Genomic DNA, 19656 nt, shown 5'->3' on the forward strand with positions numbered 1-19656 from the left:
CGCACACGGTGTTTGTTTACCACAAAGTTTACTTGGCGCGAGTTAGGATCGAACCCAGGACCCATGCACCTGAGAAGAACGCTCTACCACAGCCACCGTGGCCCCCTCCCCACTTTTTTTAATTTTAGTGAATAACTTACCCTCCTTTTCTTTAGGAATTAAGCTTAGTGTAAATGCACTTAGAAGCTCATTTTCACTCTTCTGAATTTTAGTGAAAAACTTCATGACAATGAAGAATATCAAAACTGTAGAAAGTGAGCCAGACAGCATCTACAAAACACTATTATATGAACTACTAATTGTTTTAAAGACCCTCTATATAGTGTGTAAATTCGGGTGCCCCGACGTTATATACTGCGCACCCAAATTTCTGGTCTATAACAAAAGGTTTGGAAACAGTTAATAGTTTAATCAACAGCATTTTGCAGATATTATCTGGCTCACTTTCTATATTTTTAATATTCTCTATTGTCTTTAAGTTATTCACTAAATTTCTAAAGAAGTAGGGGTAAGTTTAGTGAAGAGTCTAAACACTAAAAAATTAAACATAATATAGATTTTTTCTTTTGCAGATAAATGGAAATATTTTTTCCCAGTTTTTCACAAATTCTTTCGGTCTCCCACCTCATGCACTTTGGAACCCTAACTAGTTCAATGGTCCTATATTCACGCGCATCTCTGATCATTAATTTCGCGAAACTTGAACAAAGAAAACTTAGTGTAGCAAAAACATTTATAATTTAATAAAAAAATTTTTTAAACCAAAATTTCGAAAAATAAATAAATATGAACCAAAAATTCAGCTATTTAATTTTGTTAATGTAACTTAAGATGATAGTATCCCATTTTCTATCCAAATTCACTTTTTAGGTGTTTAATATTGGATATCTCATCCTAATGTCAAATGCTTCGAAAATATTCCTTTCAGTGAGTATTTTAGCCTTTCATACAAGTTTAAAATTCTGTACTGTCTGTTTAGTTTCCTGGAGATGTTTGGATAGCCCATAGATATTCTCTTTATCCTCTTGGGACTCCCTCAAGTGTTCTTTTAACCCTGTACGGTTCTTGATAATGGAAACTTGATCAAGTTTCCGAAACATTGGATGTTATTTCCTTAAGAATACGGAAACGTTAGTTCTGATTCTACTAGCAATGTTCCAACCCTACTCAAGTTATTTCTTCAATATACTTTCCCATTCAGTAATGCAGCATAGGAACTTTTAATGACTAGGCACCCAAATGCCGAACGATTACAATGGTCATTTTAGGTGAAAAAGATTTTACTCCATACCTGAATTCAGTTCAGTTCCTCAGTTTGAATTTGCTTGTCATCCCGAATTACTAATTAGAAGGTATTTTACATAATAAAAATGAAATGAAATCTTTAAGTTTTACGTCCCACAGTTATGCCGGTGAGGCTAAAGGAGATGGTGATGATGAGAGATGAATGAAATGGTGGAATGAAGGAAATGGGAGGAAACTTGAGAACCCGACAAAAACCCACGAGCACGATGTCTGTCAACCACAAAGTCCACACGGCGCGGCAGGAACCCCAAGCACCACAGGGGAACGCTCTACCACTGAGCCACCGCCCCCCTCCCAACTTTACATAATAGGAATATAACTTAAGTATCATTTAAAATGGAAGACAATGTAGAAAATTTGTCCTTACGTGACACTTACCACTGTTACTATTGAAGTCATACATTTTTAAAGTATTGTCTAGCCCTCCGCTGTATGAATGAACTGCATCCTAAAAATAAATACATAAAATAATCACATTCGGAACTATAGGAAGGATTATTAATGTTCATTAACAGTAAGTGAAACGAGCAAATAGATTAATACTGTACAGAAACACTGATGCCTCAGACACAAACCCATGTAGCTCCTGATATGATTGGTAACGTCCTATTCAACACCTAGGCTATACGAGGCGTGAAAATTACAGTTTAAGGAGGAATCCAAACTCGAGTAGACAACATACATCCCACTTTAAATGGAGATTCCGTTTCATAGAGCCTCGTGCTCGACACAGATGTTAAAATTCCAATCAGCCAACTATTTAAGATTCGATGAAACTCAATATGAAGATATTGCAGTTTCTAAATTAGATTTCATTGTCCTCGCAGACATCTACTCACTTTGAACAATAACTACAATTATAATAAACTAGAAGAGAATAATGAAAAAAAAAAAAAAAATCTAAGTGATGTAATCACTTTCTTTAGACAAAGAGAGTGCTTAACTCCTGTTCTTATCACATGTGAGGTACCGGTATTTACAGTAAGTGAATAATATACTCAACTTGAACACACAGAAACAATTCCGCACATTCAGCAGATAATAATCATAATTTGTAACTGAAATAAAGACACTTGACAAATTAAGGATGTGAAAGAACTTGCACGAAGAATCGCTGATTGATGAAGATGATAATGTCCACAGAAACAATCTTGGGACGAAACAAGGACAACAACGCAGTGAGGTAAGCACTCTCTTTCCTCTTAAACTCTTGAGTTATTGGTACAAATACTGATTACAACATTATACACAGTCAAACTAGCACGTTATCAATTTATTCAAATTATTTCATCATTTACCGAAACGGTGTTAATTTTTCGTTTTATCTCTTCTTTCTCCATTAAACAATACTTCACACGTTTCAAATAGAAAATTAATTTATGAAAGTGTTATTGGTCGCACTTAGTAACAATATGCTTCATAGAACAACACACTACTTATAACTTCTTTCCTAAGAGACAACAGACACGTGGTGGAATATGTAATGAGCACACTGTATTTACAATCACACACCACTTTGGCCACTTTAAAAACTTCGTAGTATATACCATTTTTAATGTGCAGTCCAAAACTACACCTGGTTTATTAGTTTTTACTAATTCATTAACTTACTTTTCTAGAAAGTATTTTATGTATTTTGTTCTTTTTTAAATCAATGTAATAACTACGATTTCGATTAGAACAATGGATTAGTAAACACAAAGTATTTTGACTGCTAAACTTACCTGAAAACAACAATCCAGAACTGCCATGGAATGACTATACTTCAGTCTCATGTTATTTGTTACGATGTCAAAAAGACGGACAGTGTTGTCCCACGAAGAAACGAGAAGAAACTGTGAAGAGTTGGGACCAAATTTAACGGATGAGATTCCATCTTCTGGCGGCGATTTCAGTTTAAATTCAGTTCTCGTTTCACTCATTATGATTTGCTAAAATAAAATAGAATTATAACTTAAAATAAATTCTACTCAATACTACTTTACGGAACAAAGTAAACCTATTAAACTGATTACTTGAAGAACCTAAAATGTTAACTTGTTTTTCCGAGTATGTTGCACTATTTGCCCAAAGTTAAATTATTCATTTACACAGGTCTCGGAAAAAAAAAATCCCGGGCGCATTCTGGCACTTGACGCCTAGCATTTTTTAAGTTAGCATTTCCAATTTTTATCTGCCAGTAGTTCTGATTTTTGTGTGTTAGAATGGACTAAAAGAAATTACAACAAATTTTTTGGAAAGTTCAGTTTCGATTTTTGATCCTCAAATACAGTTAACCGACTGACTACCAAATCCACAACTTTCTTCAAGAATAGTAAGAATTCAAAGTGCCTGAATAGGGGAGTAAAGCAAGCGTTTGACAAAAGCTGTATCAAACAGACATATTTCCAATTTTAGACAAGTTGCTTCGTATTGCGTCAGTGACATTTGTGTTTTTCTTGTGAGAAAGGATTTAGTTTAATAAATTTCATAAATAATAAATTGAAGTCATTAATGGGGTCGGACTTATTTATTAACACGAATTGTCCATCATTAGAATATTTTGATTTATCTAGAACAGTGGACAGTACGGTATTTAAACTGTAAGACATGGAATGGACATAACACATACAATATTGTTTTGTAAAACTTCACTTATAGTGCCCAAAGTCTTATTTTGCCTCCCTTTGTTATTTTATACTACTACAAGCTGCAGCCTGTACACTAAGATAAGCTTATACTTTTTATACCAGTAACTATAATTTAAGACTGAATCAAATGTAGGTTTATGTATCAAATTCGACTTCTATTATTGTCGCATCTGGCTTAAAGAATTGATACCCTGACTACCTCTTCCATTCTTAACACTTTAACCGAAGCATGGGTTTCAGAAACGCTATGAGAAACACAAGGTCTCAGAGACCCATAAGTCAATTCTGTATTATATTTACTTTGAAATGTATTTAAGGTCTTTTATAATAAAAGGGCCAAATAAATTTAAACCTTCACGAGCAACCAGGGTTGCCACCATTGTATTTTAAAATTTACCACTGGGTCTCAGAGACCCATGTTTCGGTTAAAGTGTTAATATTCCAGACTTATTACATTACACTGAAACTGTATACGCCATTTTACCATTAAGTCAAACGATGGAGCATTTCTTCCATACACCGTCAAAAGTTTATCATGGATTTCTTTAGAAATTTCCTATATTATATATATATATATATCGCATCACATGCCAAACTTTAGCTGGCTTCACAGACTGTGTCATCTTAATTTACTGGCCCTCTAGTGGTATTCAGCAGAACTATTACGTGCGGAATGAAGTGTGTACTAATTCAATACTCAATACCTTAAGGCCCTCACAATACAAATTCTTGATACAAGCTTGCAATAAATAATAATATTCCTGTAACAAACTAATATGGACTTTTAGTGACAAAGCTGACCTACAGAAGAACGTTCCCAAAGGCATTCGTGAAAAGTTTGATAAACCCGTCAAAGATATCGAAAGAAACATTCCAACGGATAAACCATCAATTGAACTAGGACAGAGGTAAACAAAATCCTGAACAAAGCATTAAAGTTGAAGACACACATTACCAAACGAGTAACACTTCCGACATTAATAACAACTCCTTCATTAGACACATTTATCTGTCATTACTATAGATAGTGTCTAATAAAGGTCTTGTTCTAAAGCGGGAAGTGGAACAGTGCGATATTTCTTGAATTGTGATGCTTTGCTAAGTTTTATTTAGGTTTACTTGAATAAGAATTCACACAAAAGTAAAATATAAATTTTGTTGCACAAAAGTTTTTATGAAGAAGCAAAATTCACTACAATGGTTACAGTGAAAAGCAACCGACGATTACATATACAGGGTGTAACAAAAAGGTACGACAAAATTTGAGAGGTGGACTCTTTATGGGTAGACAAGCAAAAAAGTTTATACGACCATGTGTCAGGAAATGCATCGTTACAGAGTTATGGCCATTGAGCCGTCTCATGCCGTGAAATAGTCACATTCTGGTCGCCCCTTAATGTGACTCAATTTAAACCTCAACAGCTCACCTTCTAATTAACATCCTCAGACCTGAGGCTATGGTAGCAGGTAAAAATATACAAGAGCGTAATTAAATTGGTCATTCATGACCAAAACATACGAAAATGTGGTCATTTGGTGAATCAACGCTCTGGGTGTGTCACACAGCAAGGTATCATATTTGATACCTTAGGTCTCAACCAAGCAAATACATGAGTTCCTTACCTCCAATTTAGATTAGCAGTTGAGGACGTATATAGTGAAAATGGTAAGAAACTATGTTATGATAACGTATCTATACAATATTTTAATTCCGATTACATTCTAAATAAATAAAATACACAATATACATTTATTGTAATAGTATTCCAATAACAACTCCAGAAACGTAAGTTTTCTTCTTTCAAACAGGCTATACTGAATAATTTTAATTATTGTCTTAGTTATATTTTCAAGTTATCTTCGTGAATATGCTGTAGTACATTTGGTGAAATACAGCCAAGCAATTTCTTCAACTGGTAAAACAGAAATATAGGTGACAAGATGAGTATCGTACAAATGTTAACTCCTTGAAATTTTCCATTCTGAAATTTGACCTACTAGCCTGTATTTCGGGATTATATTCTGGCATATGTTCTGCATGACGTGTTCTTGTTTCCTTAGGAGGTATAGGAACAATTTGCCTCTGTTTTCTTTTCCTTCTGACGTCTTCTTCAGCACTGGAATCCTCTGTTGAACTTGCACTTGCTTCAGCGGCAGAACCCGCATCAAATACCAGATATTGTGCAATTGATAGCTTGAACTCATACTAATCAAGAATGTCTTTTCCTGGAATTTGGTGGCGTTTAGCCTCTTCGTGGTATTCAATCCAAGCTGCTGCTGCCACAAACTCGACGAAGTGAAAAATACATTTTACAGTCCATTTTTTTGTCCTTGATTTGATGTGATACTTGGATACTACACTGCCCATATGAAGGTTGTACATTCTGACAATTGCTGGTCTTGGAACCTGCACATACTCTTTCTTGTTTTAGCACCAGCGGCGACATTCGTCACAGGATTCACCCCAATATTCAAAGAAGCAAAGAGCTCAGATCGATTGTCGAACTATTTTACTATTACTAATTTATCATCGTTTCGAACCATGTGATCGTAGCTGCCTCTACCCCCGGATCTTAGTTGCGAGTCAGTCTTCATTTTGGAATGCGAGATTTCATTATTGTTTCTGTTGCCAGAATATTTCTGTCAGATAACATGTCCAATAACGGAATGGATGTAAAGTATCGACCAGTGTATAATTCTGTGGCATATGGTAAATTGTCACACAACTCAAGAACGACACATCCACCAACATTAAGTGTCTCTGGATTTTGTGAACACCCTACTCTTCAAATTCGTTATCGTCGTCACTGCTTCCAAACTTGGAGTCGGAAGGGCTCAAGCGCAGTGCTAATTCTATATCTTCTTCTGTGATTGCTGTAAAAGAGAAAGTACTGATGTCAGTACATTAGAATTCTTGTAATTCAATTCTTCAGTAAGTATAGTTTTATAGGTTACATAAAATAAAATATATTGCTGAGGTACGACACGTATTACATGAAAAAACATGTGTACAGAACTACACATGCACACATTTAAATTCAATCATGTATTCGTATTGAATAATAAGCTAGCGTATGTAATGAAACTTGTTCATCCATCAGCAAAAATAAATACACCCAATAAAGAAAACATATGTGTCAACTGAGCATCGTATAAGATAATTTTCCAATCAATATTGGCAACACTGGCGTGTTTACAATATCAGTTTTTAATGCACTGAGGAATGTACGGAGGAAGAGACCCTAAATAATACACTAAGAGACTAAATAACTACTTTTTCCTACTATTGTAAACTGGAACATACTAGTGTGGCTGTATTGTCCCTTTTTCCACCTGAGTACCGATCCCCCTAACTGTCTTTTGCTCTCAAAAGGACCTAACATGAAACATACTATCAGTATCTTCTTAACATTCAATTACGGTCTTTTTATGTGAAGACAAATCATAGTGCAAGTATGTGTCGTAAAAGCAAACAGAAGTGACGCAATGAAAACATCCTTCTGTAACTACATTTGTATCGGTTGTGACCTAAGATATCATATTCTATACCTTCACTATTCGTTACTATTATGATGTAATAACTTACATGAAATCTCATAAAAACACATTGCATTTCTTGTATGGCTATAGAACGTAAATATTATTGAGTAATATCAACAACAAGTAATAAAAAAAATTAAACTTACGACGAGAAGTCCCCACATGTCTTCTTCCAACGTTTCCCACCATTCTTGTGCCTCTTACAGAGCTCACAATCGCAGAAAACCAACAGAACAATTTTCGATCACAAAGCGCACGCCTTATAGTGTGTGACACCATAGGCACAGCTTTCATAGTACAATGTTTCATAGTACGACGCAAAATCTAAGGTATCACATATGATACCCCAGGTCTGAGAAGGTTAAGCTAGGAAGGTAATTTTGGTATCAATGTGTTCCTGAAGGATGAAGCTTTCCGCTGATATGTATTTCATGTATGTGGGGGCTACCACGGCGGACGAGGGAGGGAAACTACCTGTGTTTTTGTTTTTTGCATCACGTAGTTACCCTCCCCCGTCCACCGTGATATCCTCCACATACATGAAATTCTTTAGAAACACATTGATACCAAAATTACCTTCCTAGCTTAATTTGGAGCTGAGCTATTGATATAATTCCATGATATAATTTTTTGGATATTCAAATTTTGAACCCCCCTAGCTCCTATCCTTCTGGTCCATAACACCTTAAATTTTGCTCATTTTCATTTCTCATGATGCTCTATCAGATGTGCTATATGGCAATCAAGATTTGAGCGGCAACTTGTGGGACCTTCCCGTGTGAGGACCATTGGCTTTTCTTCACTAGTATTTTGGCATCGAGGGACTAAAAATATCAGTTGAGTACGAGTAGGGCAAATCAAAGGCGTACACATACATAAAGAAATCGATTGTACAATTGATAATTTAGATCAACTTTAAGTGTAAAAGAAATCTATGAAATATAAGTGTCACTGTTAATACTAAACAAATTGAAAATAGTTCGGAAAATGTATCGGTAAATATCGGTGTTCATTTACCGATACCGATACTCCCAAAAGCGGCCGATATCACCGATACCGATATATCGGTACATCCTTCCTCTCTCCTTCCTACTCTTTTATCATCATCTCACCATCAACTTTAGCCTTGGAGTATAAACCTGGCACGATAAAGTAAAGAGTAGGCCTATCCAGACATATTTACTGAAATTGTCCACAATCAAGTAAAAGAGCATTATGACAATAATTTTAAAGGCACATTGTCACGTTAGAAGAACTTGTAGTTGTCATAAAAAAAAAATCTTTAAACCCTATCATATTTCACCGTGTACACATAGTCTTGAAAGAGTCATAAAACATTTTTTCCATCTTGCAAGGAGCTGAACGATGCGCAACTTTCTGGGACGTCTTGCTTGCTACCTGCTATCGCCTTCCCGCTGACAAAAAAAGTTTGGCCGCTTCCGAAACACCGGATTTTTTTGGACAGGGAGGGGAAGTGCGCCAAAATAAACGTTTTCAATGAGAAGTTCACTGTTTGTGCACTAGAGTGCAGAGCTGCATGTGTGGATAAACCTTTCTTGCCTTCAAGAAGTTGTAACATGTAGAAGTTGTATCGGGTTGAAAGTTTTTTTAATTTTTTTTTATGACAGCTACAAGATTCATTTAACGTGGCAATGTGGCTTAAAACGTAATATTAAAGTTGTTAGCACTATGGCTCGAACAAGTTCAAGAGGAGTTCGATGTGTAAACCCCCTTGAGAAAGATATTATGGAAGAATAAACAATTAGGCCTACTGTATTAACTTATAACGCTTGTCCTAAGAAGATATGAGATGATTGAGTGCATTACCCGCTTCCCTCCTCCATGATGAAATTGTGCGTACGGCCCTGACTCGAACTATACAGGAGAGAGTTCATGGAATTTAACTTATTTTGTGATGGTGTGAAACTGTTACATGTGGATCCACTATACACTGTAAAGAAAAAATAGCGACACCTCAATTTTCAAGGTAACTTACACAGGAAACTATAGTTGCAGCCGGCTAGAAGAGGAATAGAAGGAAATTATGAGTTGAGTTGATTTTAGTTTAGCGTCCTGTTCAGCAGCGAGGCTATATGAGACGTGGACCTTCTGATTAACGTGGAATCCGAACCACATGAGCTCCCGCCGGGAATCGAACCCGGGTCTCCCAAGGAAATTATGAGTGTGATAATTCATTTCCATTATCTGTGACACCTATGGTGTACAATGGTGCTTACTAATTATTTATGTATCAGTAATATTCTCTCCAGATGGCACCTGAGAGCGTCTCGTAAATTATTGGGGTGAGAATTCTGCATTGCATTTGTGATGTGTAAGCCCAGGTAATTAGCATTTTGTGATTGATCTATGCTTTGTAATTGTTTGAACAGTGTCAAGTGGCAATATTGTTGTTGTGCAGTGTTGTTTTTGTATGAAATTGTTGCTACATGTGAACTGTAAACAAGTATGATTGGTAAGAAATGTGACTTGTCACGTGAACAAGACATACTTCTTGCTTTGCACAGCTAAGTTACATCTCTAAGGGAGATGGCTGGAATACTCAGAATTTACCATTCGACGGCAGAAAGAGTAATTCACAAGCAAAAATAGTATAAGAAATCATCCCTTCGTCAACAGTGTAATAGAAAAAAGAAGGCATCACCCAGAGCTGATCGCCAAATAAAATCAATGACACTGCAGAATTAAGGAATGACTTCCCCAAAAATCGTTTTGATCTTGGAACTGCAGTCAGTCGTATGACTGTATTGTCTTAACTGTATGAGGAGGATATTACGAAGAAAAAACCGCCTGGAAAGTCGAAACTAACAAAAATACTGAAGACTTCAACACGTACGTTTGAGGCGATATGCTACTTGGACTTTTGACAACTGGAAGCATGTTGTTTTTTCCGTTGAAAAAGGTTTAGAATAGTTGGAAACGATACTGGTGTGAAGTTGTGGATACGAATGAACGAGAAACTTGATACGGATTTTGTTTAAGAGATGCATATATTCAGTTACTGAGTGATGGTATGGGCTTGCTTCACTGTCAAAGACGTCAGCACAATGGATATATGTGAAGAGTCATTTGATGTACCAAAAAAAAAAAAAAAGTCTTCAAATTCTGGTACGTAAAATTCTTCAAACAACTAAAGATAACTTTCCTGAAGAAGATATGGACTACTTCATTTTCCAGGACGTAATGCTTCATGTCAATGAACGAAAATCGTTAATACGTGGTGCAAGAATATGATCATTCAAAGACTCATGTGGCCTACAAACTCACCTGACATGAATCCAATTGTAAAGTTTGGGTCGATATGAGCAGAAGACTCAATAGACAACTATTTGGATAGAATGGAACTCACGGAACAGATAATCCGGGAGTGATTCCATGAAATCAAGGTTGCATTTTGCAATAGCCTTGTCACCAAAAGGCCTCGACGATTCCCCTGCAAGTCCATGGTCCACATACGAAATCTAGTTTGATGTATTGTACCTCTCAATGTTCGTACACAATAAGTCTTACTCTTAAGAAATTACGTTTTTTGTTTTGTGCTATTATTGTTGATTTTTCATACTTTTATGTATAATTCTTCCCACAGCCGTTTTTACTGAAAACGCACATAGCTACTAATATATGCATATAAATTCATTATATGCATATAAAAAACCTGAAACTGCGGCGCTAGTATTAAGAATGAACTGCTCATTAAGAATATGCATTGTAATATTACCAGCAATTTATGTAAAAACTCATATTGGTTAATGTATGTTGTGAAAACTATATCCGAGCGAGTGTCGCTATTTTTTCTTTACAGAGGTTACTGTACAGAGTGACTATTTAAAACCTATGTGTTCACTGACAGGATAATAAGTTTATTTAGGGTTTTCATTTTAATTGTATTCAGTGATGATTTTAAGTCTTCGCTCAGGAGGAATTCTATTATACGAAGGTTGAAACTAGTACTGCAAACATACTGAAAATCCACGTCGAGCGCGATTAGAGATGTGTTCGGAGAGAGGGGGACATTCCCCTGGACTACCCCTTGAAATAATTACTAATTACATTTATTTTACTGAAAGGCGAAAGGGGAAGTCAGCGCCCAAAGCACCAATACAATGAGTTGCGACAACGTCTGCACTAGTAGTCATTGGCAGATATAAAACATGAGAGAACATAACGCCTTTTAATTAGAAATAAAACTTTGCTACAAAATTTCAGCAACATTGTACCATATATGACATGATGCGTACGTAAACCATATGAGAAAAGCAAATTTCCGAACGTTTACGTTCAAGACAGCATATCACACTAATATAGCAGGTCTAATGCATATAACAAGCAAGAGCTAGAATTGAGAAATAAACGGAATTTTCTGCGCGTGTCTCGAAACAGCAATCCCTTCCCTTACACTTCCTCCTCTTCCCATATAAAACATTTTTGCAGAAACTTATCAGTTGATAAAATTTGTTGAACTAGTTCCGGCTAAAAAAAAAGGGATCACACTGGAGAACATATGAGAACTAGGAATTAATCAATTAATCGGAACCAAAAGATTCGATCCAGAAGAAGGATCGAATTCTTGTATACGGCAATCGAATCATACAACTCTCCGAAACCAAGGATTCGATTAGGGGGAACGAATTCTTCTTTGGAATCGATTGCAAGGCATCAACTCCGAAGAAAAAAAAAATGCCCATCACTATTATTATTGTGATTTGTTTACGTTCAGTCTTCACGTACTTAAACTACTGGTAATCGGAGTAGTGAATCAGAATATTGAATTGTGGGTACCATTAACTATAATTGGTCTATTTTCATATAGATAACAGGGCAAGGTTCTAGAACACTGGCCCGCATCCCCACTGAGCCGTAATAAAGAAAGTAATCAATGTGGCTGCTAACCCGCCTTCACTCGCTATCGGGCAAGTTTTTAATTTAATCATTTCATTCGATTCAGTGACGGCTCTTTCGGTTCCGGTTTTGAGAACGTATCTGTTCTTTTAGGTTCATTATTGGAATCGAGTCACGTGGTGACTTACTGTTGCTTTTCTGTTTGTGCGCAGTAGTGTGGATATCAGTTGACGTCATGATAGTAGAAATGTGAGCATGAAATATTTCAGCCCTTTAAAATGTTTCAAAATGAACTGACTGAAAGCAGCAACAGCAACGCAGAGATGGTGGAAAATCCTACTAGTGATACGGTCACTGCAAATTTGCGTGCATCCACGGGGCCTCAGTCTGTTTCCTATGCAATGAAGTCAAATTTCTCACGATTAGGTAGCCGTTCATTTCCAGCAAATACCAAGCCAATTATTGGACCTGGAAATGCTTCCATCATCTGTCCCACAAAAGCCTATTCTTCAACGGCAAATGACATCGTTTGTGGACCAAAGGGATCATAAAACTAACACATGTTAAAATTATGCTATAAACTATACATTAGGAAATGCTTCAAACTTCAATAATCTTTCAAAATCAACAACTAAAAATAGGCATAGCATAGATTACAACGACAGGCTTAAGTTTATATATATATATATATATATATATATATAACAATGAACGATAGTTCAAATGTCAATGAAGCAGCTATGCCTATTTTTAGTTGTTGATTTTAAAACATTATTTAAGTTTGAAGCATTACCTAAATAGCTACTTAGGGTGGCTACCTCTCCGCGTTTGAACACTTTATCTCCGGCCTCCGGGTTATACTTGTTGTAGCAAATTTTTATTGTCACATTCATTTACATATTAATGCCGATAAATATTAAAAAATCATTCTGTCACTATTTAATCATTCTATTTAAAATCCGAATAAAGCATTTACGGTTAGTGGGTTAGTAGGGTACTGTACTAAGCACAACACGGTGTTCAGTGTATTAATTAAGCAAAACAAAGTTAAAGAAATCCATGCCATGTTATTTTATCAGAAAATTTTATCGTTATTTAGTTGTATTATGATAAATTACGTATTAAGTTAAGTACAATGGCTATTGTTTTGTACACATATTGTTATAAATATAAAAGTATGAATAGTGTACTGATTGTACTCATAGAAAGATTTGTATAAGATGCTGTCGGGTAAGGAAAATCGGCATTCTTTGTTTTTTAAATCTCCGGATGAAATATTTCAGCGAAATATCTCAATTTTAAAAATTTCACGAAATTATCCATCCCTACCAGATAGTGTTCTTCATGCGGTCTTGCTTACGACTTGACCATGTGCTTTGTTTCGTTGTTGGAAGTGCATTTCGCGTATGTTGCTGTGCTACTTTCTTGTGAGTGTTAGACTATTTTCCTGGCGACACATGTCTAATGTGGTGGATGTACCAAGAATTGAACATGAGACACCTTGATTAAAAGGTGAAAAGGAGATTAAACGAATGCAGATGGTTTGATATGTGGAAACGTCACCATGAAGTTCACACGATTTAAAGCATTTTTCGTTCTTTTTTTCTTTTTGGTTTAAACCAGTTTTTTTTTTTTTTTTTTGAAAAACCAGCTGGTTTAAACCAGCCAACTCTGGTCAGTGAAGATAATGTTCTTTTTCAGTGATTAGTAGAGACATTTAACTGAGAACCACTCCTCTAATTTCATCAGTTCTATTAGTGGGGCATATACACAAAATATTAATAGCGTGTAGTGCCATTAGAAAAGGAGTTTGAACTGGTTACGTCGTTAAGAAGAAATATAGTGGTGCAGTACGGCTATTATTTATGGACCAGGAAATTTTGTTCTTGTTATAATATTGGGAAGAAATATTTATTCACGAATCAAGCAGCCGAACTATATTTACCTAGGGATGTACCGATATATCGGTATTGGTGATATTGGCCACTTTTGGGAGTATCGGTCTTGGTATCGGCAAATGGACACCGATATTTACCGATACATTTCCCGAACTATTTTCAATTTGTTTAATATTAACAGTGACACTTATATTTCATCGATTTCTTTATGTATACGTACGCCTTGATTTGCACTACTCGTACTCAACTGATATTTTTAGTCCCTCCATATCAAAATACTGGTAAAGAAATGCCAACTGTCCTCAGTCAGAATCATGGGCGCCCGAAGAAAATTCTTTAGGGATGGCCCGTTCCATGACTGCTATATTTAATATACATGGTGTGCTATATTATGTATACATTTTCGTGAGCCGGGGGGCGAAACCCATCCTGCCCTCCCCCTTTGGGTGCTATGGTCAGGATAGCAGACTGAGTCCCAAACGAGACAAAGGTTTCGATTCAGAAGAAAACGCTGTGGAAGAAACCCACAAGACGCTCACTTTGTCATTATTTTCTCCTACTTACTGGTCATAAAGAATTAGTTCTTAAGTTAATAAATATTTTTTTATCATTTTCGACTTCACTTGAAGAACCTTTTTTTTTTTTATGGTATACACAACAACACCTGGTTCACCACGCGTAACTTTTTAAACAATAAAAATTTGTAATGGTAGTATCCGTTTGCATTATATGTATGCAGGAGCGGCGATTAGGGGGAAGTAGCCCCCCACTTTTTTTTTTTTTTTTTTTTTAAGTAACCCCTTAATGTATACAGTTTCATTTGGAATGTAGTTTTTGTACGTATTACTGGTTCATAGAAAAAATGGTGCCATATAATATTTGCCGTGGAGTGAGTGCGTATTGGTTATTTGTCTTTCGGTGGAGTTAAGAAAGCCACATAAATTGCGTTTTAATTGCCACAGAAAATGGCCCAAAAAATTACCTTTTGGAGCGCAATAATTCTAGCGGACTTTCATTTCTTCTTACAAGATCTCGATATTAGTCAGAAACTTTGAAACTAATTGAGAGAACATTTCGCAAAACAAGCCAAGTCTTTCACAAATTATTCTTTAATTCCACAAAAATCGACAGTTCCTAAAATGTCTTTTCTTCTTTCTAATAGTAAGGAATATTGATTAAAAAGAGAGTATAAGAATCAACTTATACCTTTTTCGTTGTTTTGCCCACAGTATTCATGATATTCAGCAGTTACAAATTGCTGGTGAAAGAAAAAATGTTTCTTTTTTTACTAGCAGACACAACAATGTCCTTGAGCTCCTCCGTGGCTAACTGGTTAGCATACGCTCCTTCGGAAATCTGAAATTTCCTGATAATATATAAGAAATGTGTCCAAAAGTATCGGTTTTGGCAGTATCGGCCTCTTCAGTATCGGTACATCCCTATATTTTCCACACTAAAATTTCAGATATTTATTCCTAATTGTTTATTATTTTAAGATATATAGTTGGTTCTGGTCGAGGGGTTCAGCGACGTGTTCCCTTTCAAGTACTTAATTTTGTGGGATTACATATCTTTTAAAAATGTACTAATACTACTAATACTAAATGTTCTTGTACTTGTTGTTCGGGCAGTTAGGGTCCTTTTCCCCCTCATTTATATAATCTAATATGTGGCTTTTGTGTGCCCTCTATAGCAGACGAGAAATATGGTGGTTCCTGCTGTACTTTTTTCTCGTTATTTTATAAACTGCATATTTCAAGTTTTATAAATTTAGAACTGTGTTACGATGAGAAGTTTCCATAGTTCTAAATCTATTGGCATTTGAATCTGGCAATATTTAAAATAATTGCAGAAACATTACAGTCTGAACACCATAATTCCTATCTGATTCGATTCGTGAGGAACTGATTCCTAGTGACATTTAAGGAACTGTTTCGAAGAAACACTTCCTAACGAATCGATTCATTGAAGGGAATGACCAAAGTAAAAGCTTGCCAGCTATCGCACGCTCGGCATAACTACGTGAACTGAATATTGAGCTTCGATAAAGAAAGTAACCATCGTGGTTGCTATTCCATCTCTATCTAACCTAACCTAACATGTGCTAGATGACCTACAAAGCACGAAAGCTGAGGCAGAACAGGGTGAAACTGGTAGACCCACACGAAAGCATAGGGGAGGCGTACGATGTAAGCAGGCGCGTCAGCGATGGTGTGCATGTGCGTAAGGATAATAGTTAAGAACAGCTACTTCTTATCTCCCATGCACGAGGATACTTCTTACTGTTGCACTATCTACAGAAATGCACATATCTGTATCATGCACAAGTGGTAATAGAACACACAACAAACCCAGATCATGTTGTGTTCACACTCCAACATAGAGTGTGACTACAGCGTGATCTGCGTTTGTTCAAATGTATTACTTTATCTCAGGGTGGAAAAAAATCATGATTTTTTTTAAAATCATTTTTGTTGATTTTTTTTATTTAAATCGATTTAAATTTTTATTTAATTGTTGAGTTGATTTTAGTTTAGCGTCCCTTTCAGCAGCGAGGCTATATGAGACGTGGACTTACTGATTAACGTGGAATCCGAACCACATGAGCTCCCGCCGGGAAATTTTTATTTAAATCAAGTCTTTCTCCTTGTACAATACAAGTCGCAAACTGAAGAAAAAGCATTAGGAATTAGTATTGAATGCTAATTATTGCATTTTTGTGAAATTATTGGGGTTGAATTTTGAATTATCCCAAACAATTAACCTATATCTATCCCAAACAATGTTTCTTAACACTTTTAAATTATGGCTCTTTTTAAAGGTAAATTATAGACTTTCAGTCAAGCAGCTACAGCATCATCCCTATTTATCCTAGGATCATGGCACATACATCACTCTTTAGAATAGAACAGCTTTTGAAACAGTAACATTTACATTTCCCTATCATGTCCCTGAAGCAGGAAATTTTGAGACTAATCGGCACTTTTTTTTTAACTGTTTCAAATTTTGATCCCCTCTGGATCCCCTTGCTTTAACGCACAGATCTCAAAATCAACTGGGAAATACTAAGGGGTGTACTAAATGTGTGTACAAAATTTCAAGCTTCTCTTGAGTAGTAAGGGTAAGGAAACTATCTAACGATGAGCTAAGAACATTCCCACAAAACCCCAGATGACCCGGATGTAATATAAAAATTTCCTCAGACACCCCTATTTGTCCTAGGATCATGATTTGTACATTATTCTCTTCAGAATAAAACAAATTTTCAAACGGTACCCTTCAAATGTCTCAATCATGCATCTGGAAGAGGAGGGAGGGGGGGGGGAATCACGAAAAAAGGAATTTTCTGTTAAAAATATATTTTTTTATTTTTAATTTTTACCTCTGTAGACCCTTCCCCTGTTTTAAGGCAGAGATCTGAAACAAATCTTCAAAATACTCAGGGGTGCACTGAGTAAATGTGCAAAATTTCAATATTGTAGGTGCAAAAGTAAGCCCGCGAAAAATAAAATTTCCCAAATGCCCCAGATTCCCGTATAAAACAAGATCTCAGATAAACAGTTTCCTGAGACATCTCTATTTATGCTAGGAGCATAGTACGTACATCATTTTCTTCACGTCATCACACACTATGCTCAGCGCAGAAAGGCGTGAAAGCATATGTAACATGTTCTAAAATGCCTCCACTCTTGAAGAAAACGAAGTAAAAAGCCTTATTGGTACTTTCTTAATCGAATAATGAAGATTCTACCCTATTAACTAAAAATAGGCGATATAATTTAAAAGGTTAAGCATTAAGGAAAAAGCACAGCGACGTTTATCAAAATGACACTTTCTTTCACAAAAGTTACTGATATCTGGCAGGAGCCTACTTTTAAAAGCTCAGAACTAGCTTGCGGCATGAAATACATAAATTTCGCCCATAGTTATAAAATTAACCCAAAAAAAAAAAAAAAAAAAAAAAAAATGTAGAGGGGATAGGCCCTCTAAATACGCCCTATTATCTGGGAACAAACAAACAGACACGCACAAAAAAGAAGAAAGAGTCTTAAATATCGATGATGATTTTCCCGTTGGAATAGTTAACGATTTTAAAACCCAAACCCAATGTTACGAAAAGAAGAAAACAGGATTGCTCAGTTACCTGTTCAAAACGGGATTTTCCCTAATAATCCTCTGCATGAAACTTGTTTTCATACTATACCGTATATTTGAGTCTCATTGCATTATGATTATTAACTTCCATAATCGAAATAACAGAACAGAAACGGAATTTTACTTATTTTCACTTTAAATTAATTTATTTCGGAATTCGATTTAAATCAACTATTTTTATTAAAAAAAAAATCAAGTGATTTAAATCTTGATTTACCCTCAATCTACCCTGCTTTATCTTTAATTCTGACATCTGCAGAAATTTGCTCCATACAAACATTTTTTTTTGTTCAAAGTACTGAATTTTACCTGTAAATCTTTCAAAATGTGGTGCCCAAAACTACACCAGCGCCAGCTGAACCATATAATACGAGGATTCAAAACACACATGAGATTCCGGTTAGTGTCGTGGATTATCTAACATGTCAATATAACGCAATTCATTAAGCGTGTATCACGCTGCTATAATAGTTTTCGGCAACGTTCTAGAATACAGCCCCCTCTTCCCATTTAGCTGTATAACGACCGAAAACAACGTGCTCTGCGGGGCTCTAACCCACCTTTACTCGCTGACGCTCGCTCGGCAATACTATTTGATTTACATATTAAACTTTGGTACAGAAAGGAATCAGCCTAGGTACTAACCTATATGGGGGAGATCTGTGTTCTAGAACCTTCTCATAGTTTTCGAATACAGAGGTACTGTTCCAATATTACAAATCGAAATTACACTTAAAATTAATATAAACAAACCGCTAACCATTGAAAAATTACATTTCTCAAACGCATAACGGTTAAACCAACAATGCATTCCAAATCTCAGTAATGATCAATTTAATTTATTTATACCAACGCCTAAAATAAATACACTTACCTTAAGTCCTTTCCTATTTTTACAAATAAATTGATAGCAACTGTATCCTGTGCAATTATTACACCAATCTCAGTAACACAACATAACACAGAACGCACGGTTTCACCGCTTCCGCTTGTGTTTTATTCTTATCAATGCTGCCAGGAAGTTGACACATAAAGTCACTGAATGGGAGATGAAATGACCTCAAAATAATATAGTGGGGCCAAGTCTAGGTTCACTAGATTTTGCAAAATTTCTAGGTAAAACTTGTAAAATTTAATAATTTGCGTGGCAAAGTATATTTATAAAGAACAAGCTTCTGCAGGCGGCAGATTTAAATACTAAGTAATACAACTGTACTTTAGGTTACAAGTGTAGATTTACTAGTGCAAAATTATTACAAGTGCGTTACGAC

General features: G+C 35.7%; 1 protein-coding gene across 3 annotated transcripts in view; it reads right to left on the minus strand.

The window, feature by feature from the left end:
• The window catches only part of Bub3 (mitotic checkpoint protein Bub3), a 98767-nt gene extending 79352 nt beyond the window's left edge, over nucleotides 1–19415 (minus strand). For all 3 annotated transcript variants that reach the window (XM_081758872.1, XM_081758871.1, XM_081758873.1), the window contains exons 1-3: nucleotides 19260–19415; nucleotides 3030–3236; nucleotides 1684–1753 (exon numbers count right to left, since the gene is read on the minus strand). In XM_081758872.1, the coding sequence (XP_081614998.1) occupies nucleotides 1684–1753; nucleotides 3030–3227 (268 nt within the window). In that variant the 5' untranslated portion in view covers nucleotides 3228–3236; nucleotides 19260–19415. The remainder of the gene's footprint in view (nucleotides 1–1683; nucleotides 1754–3029; nucleotides 3237–19259) is intronic.
• Between the last annotated feature and the right edge of the window lie 241 nt (nucleotides 19416–19656).

The sequence above is a fragment of the Thermobia domestica genome, chromosome 5, assembly GCF_964235325.1.
Source record: "Thermobia domestica chromosome 5, izTheDome1.hap1.1, whole genome shotgun sequence".
NCBI classification, from domain to species: Eukaryota; Metazoa; Arthropoda; class Insecta; order Zygentoma; family Lepismatidae; genus Thermobia; species Thermobia domestica.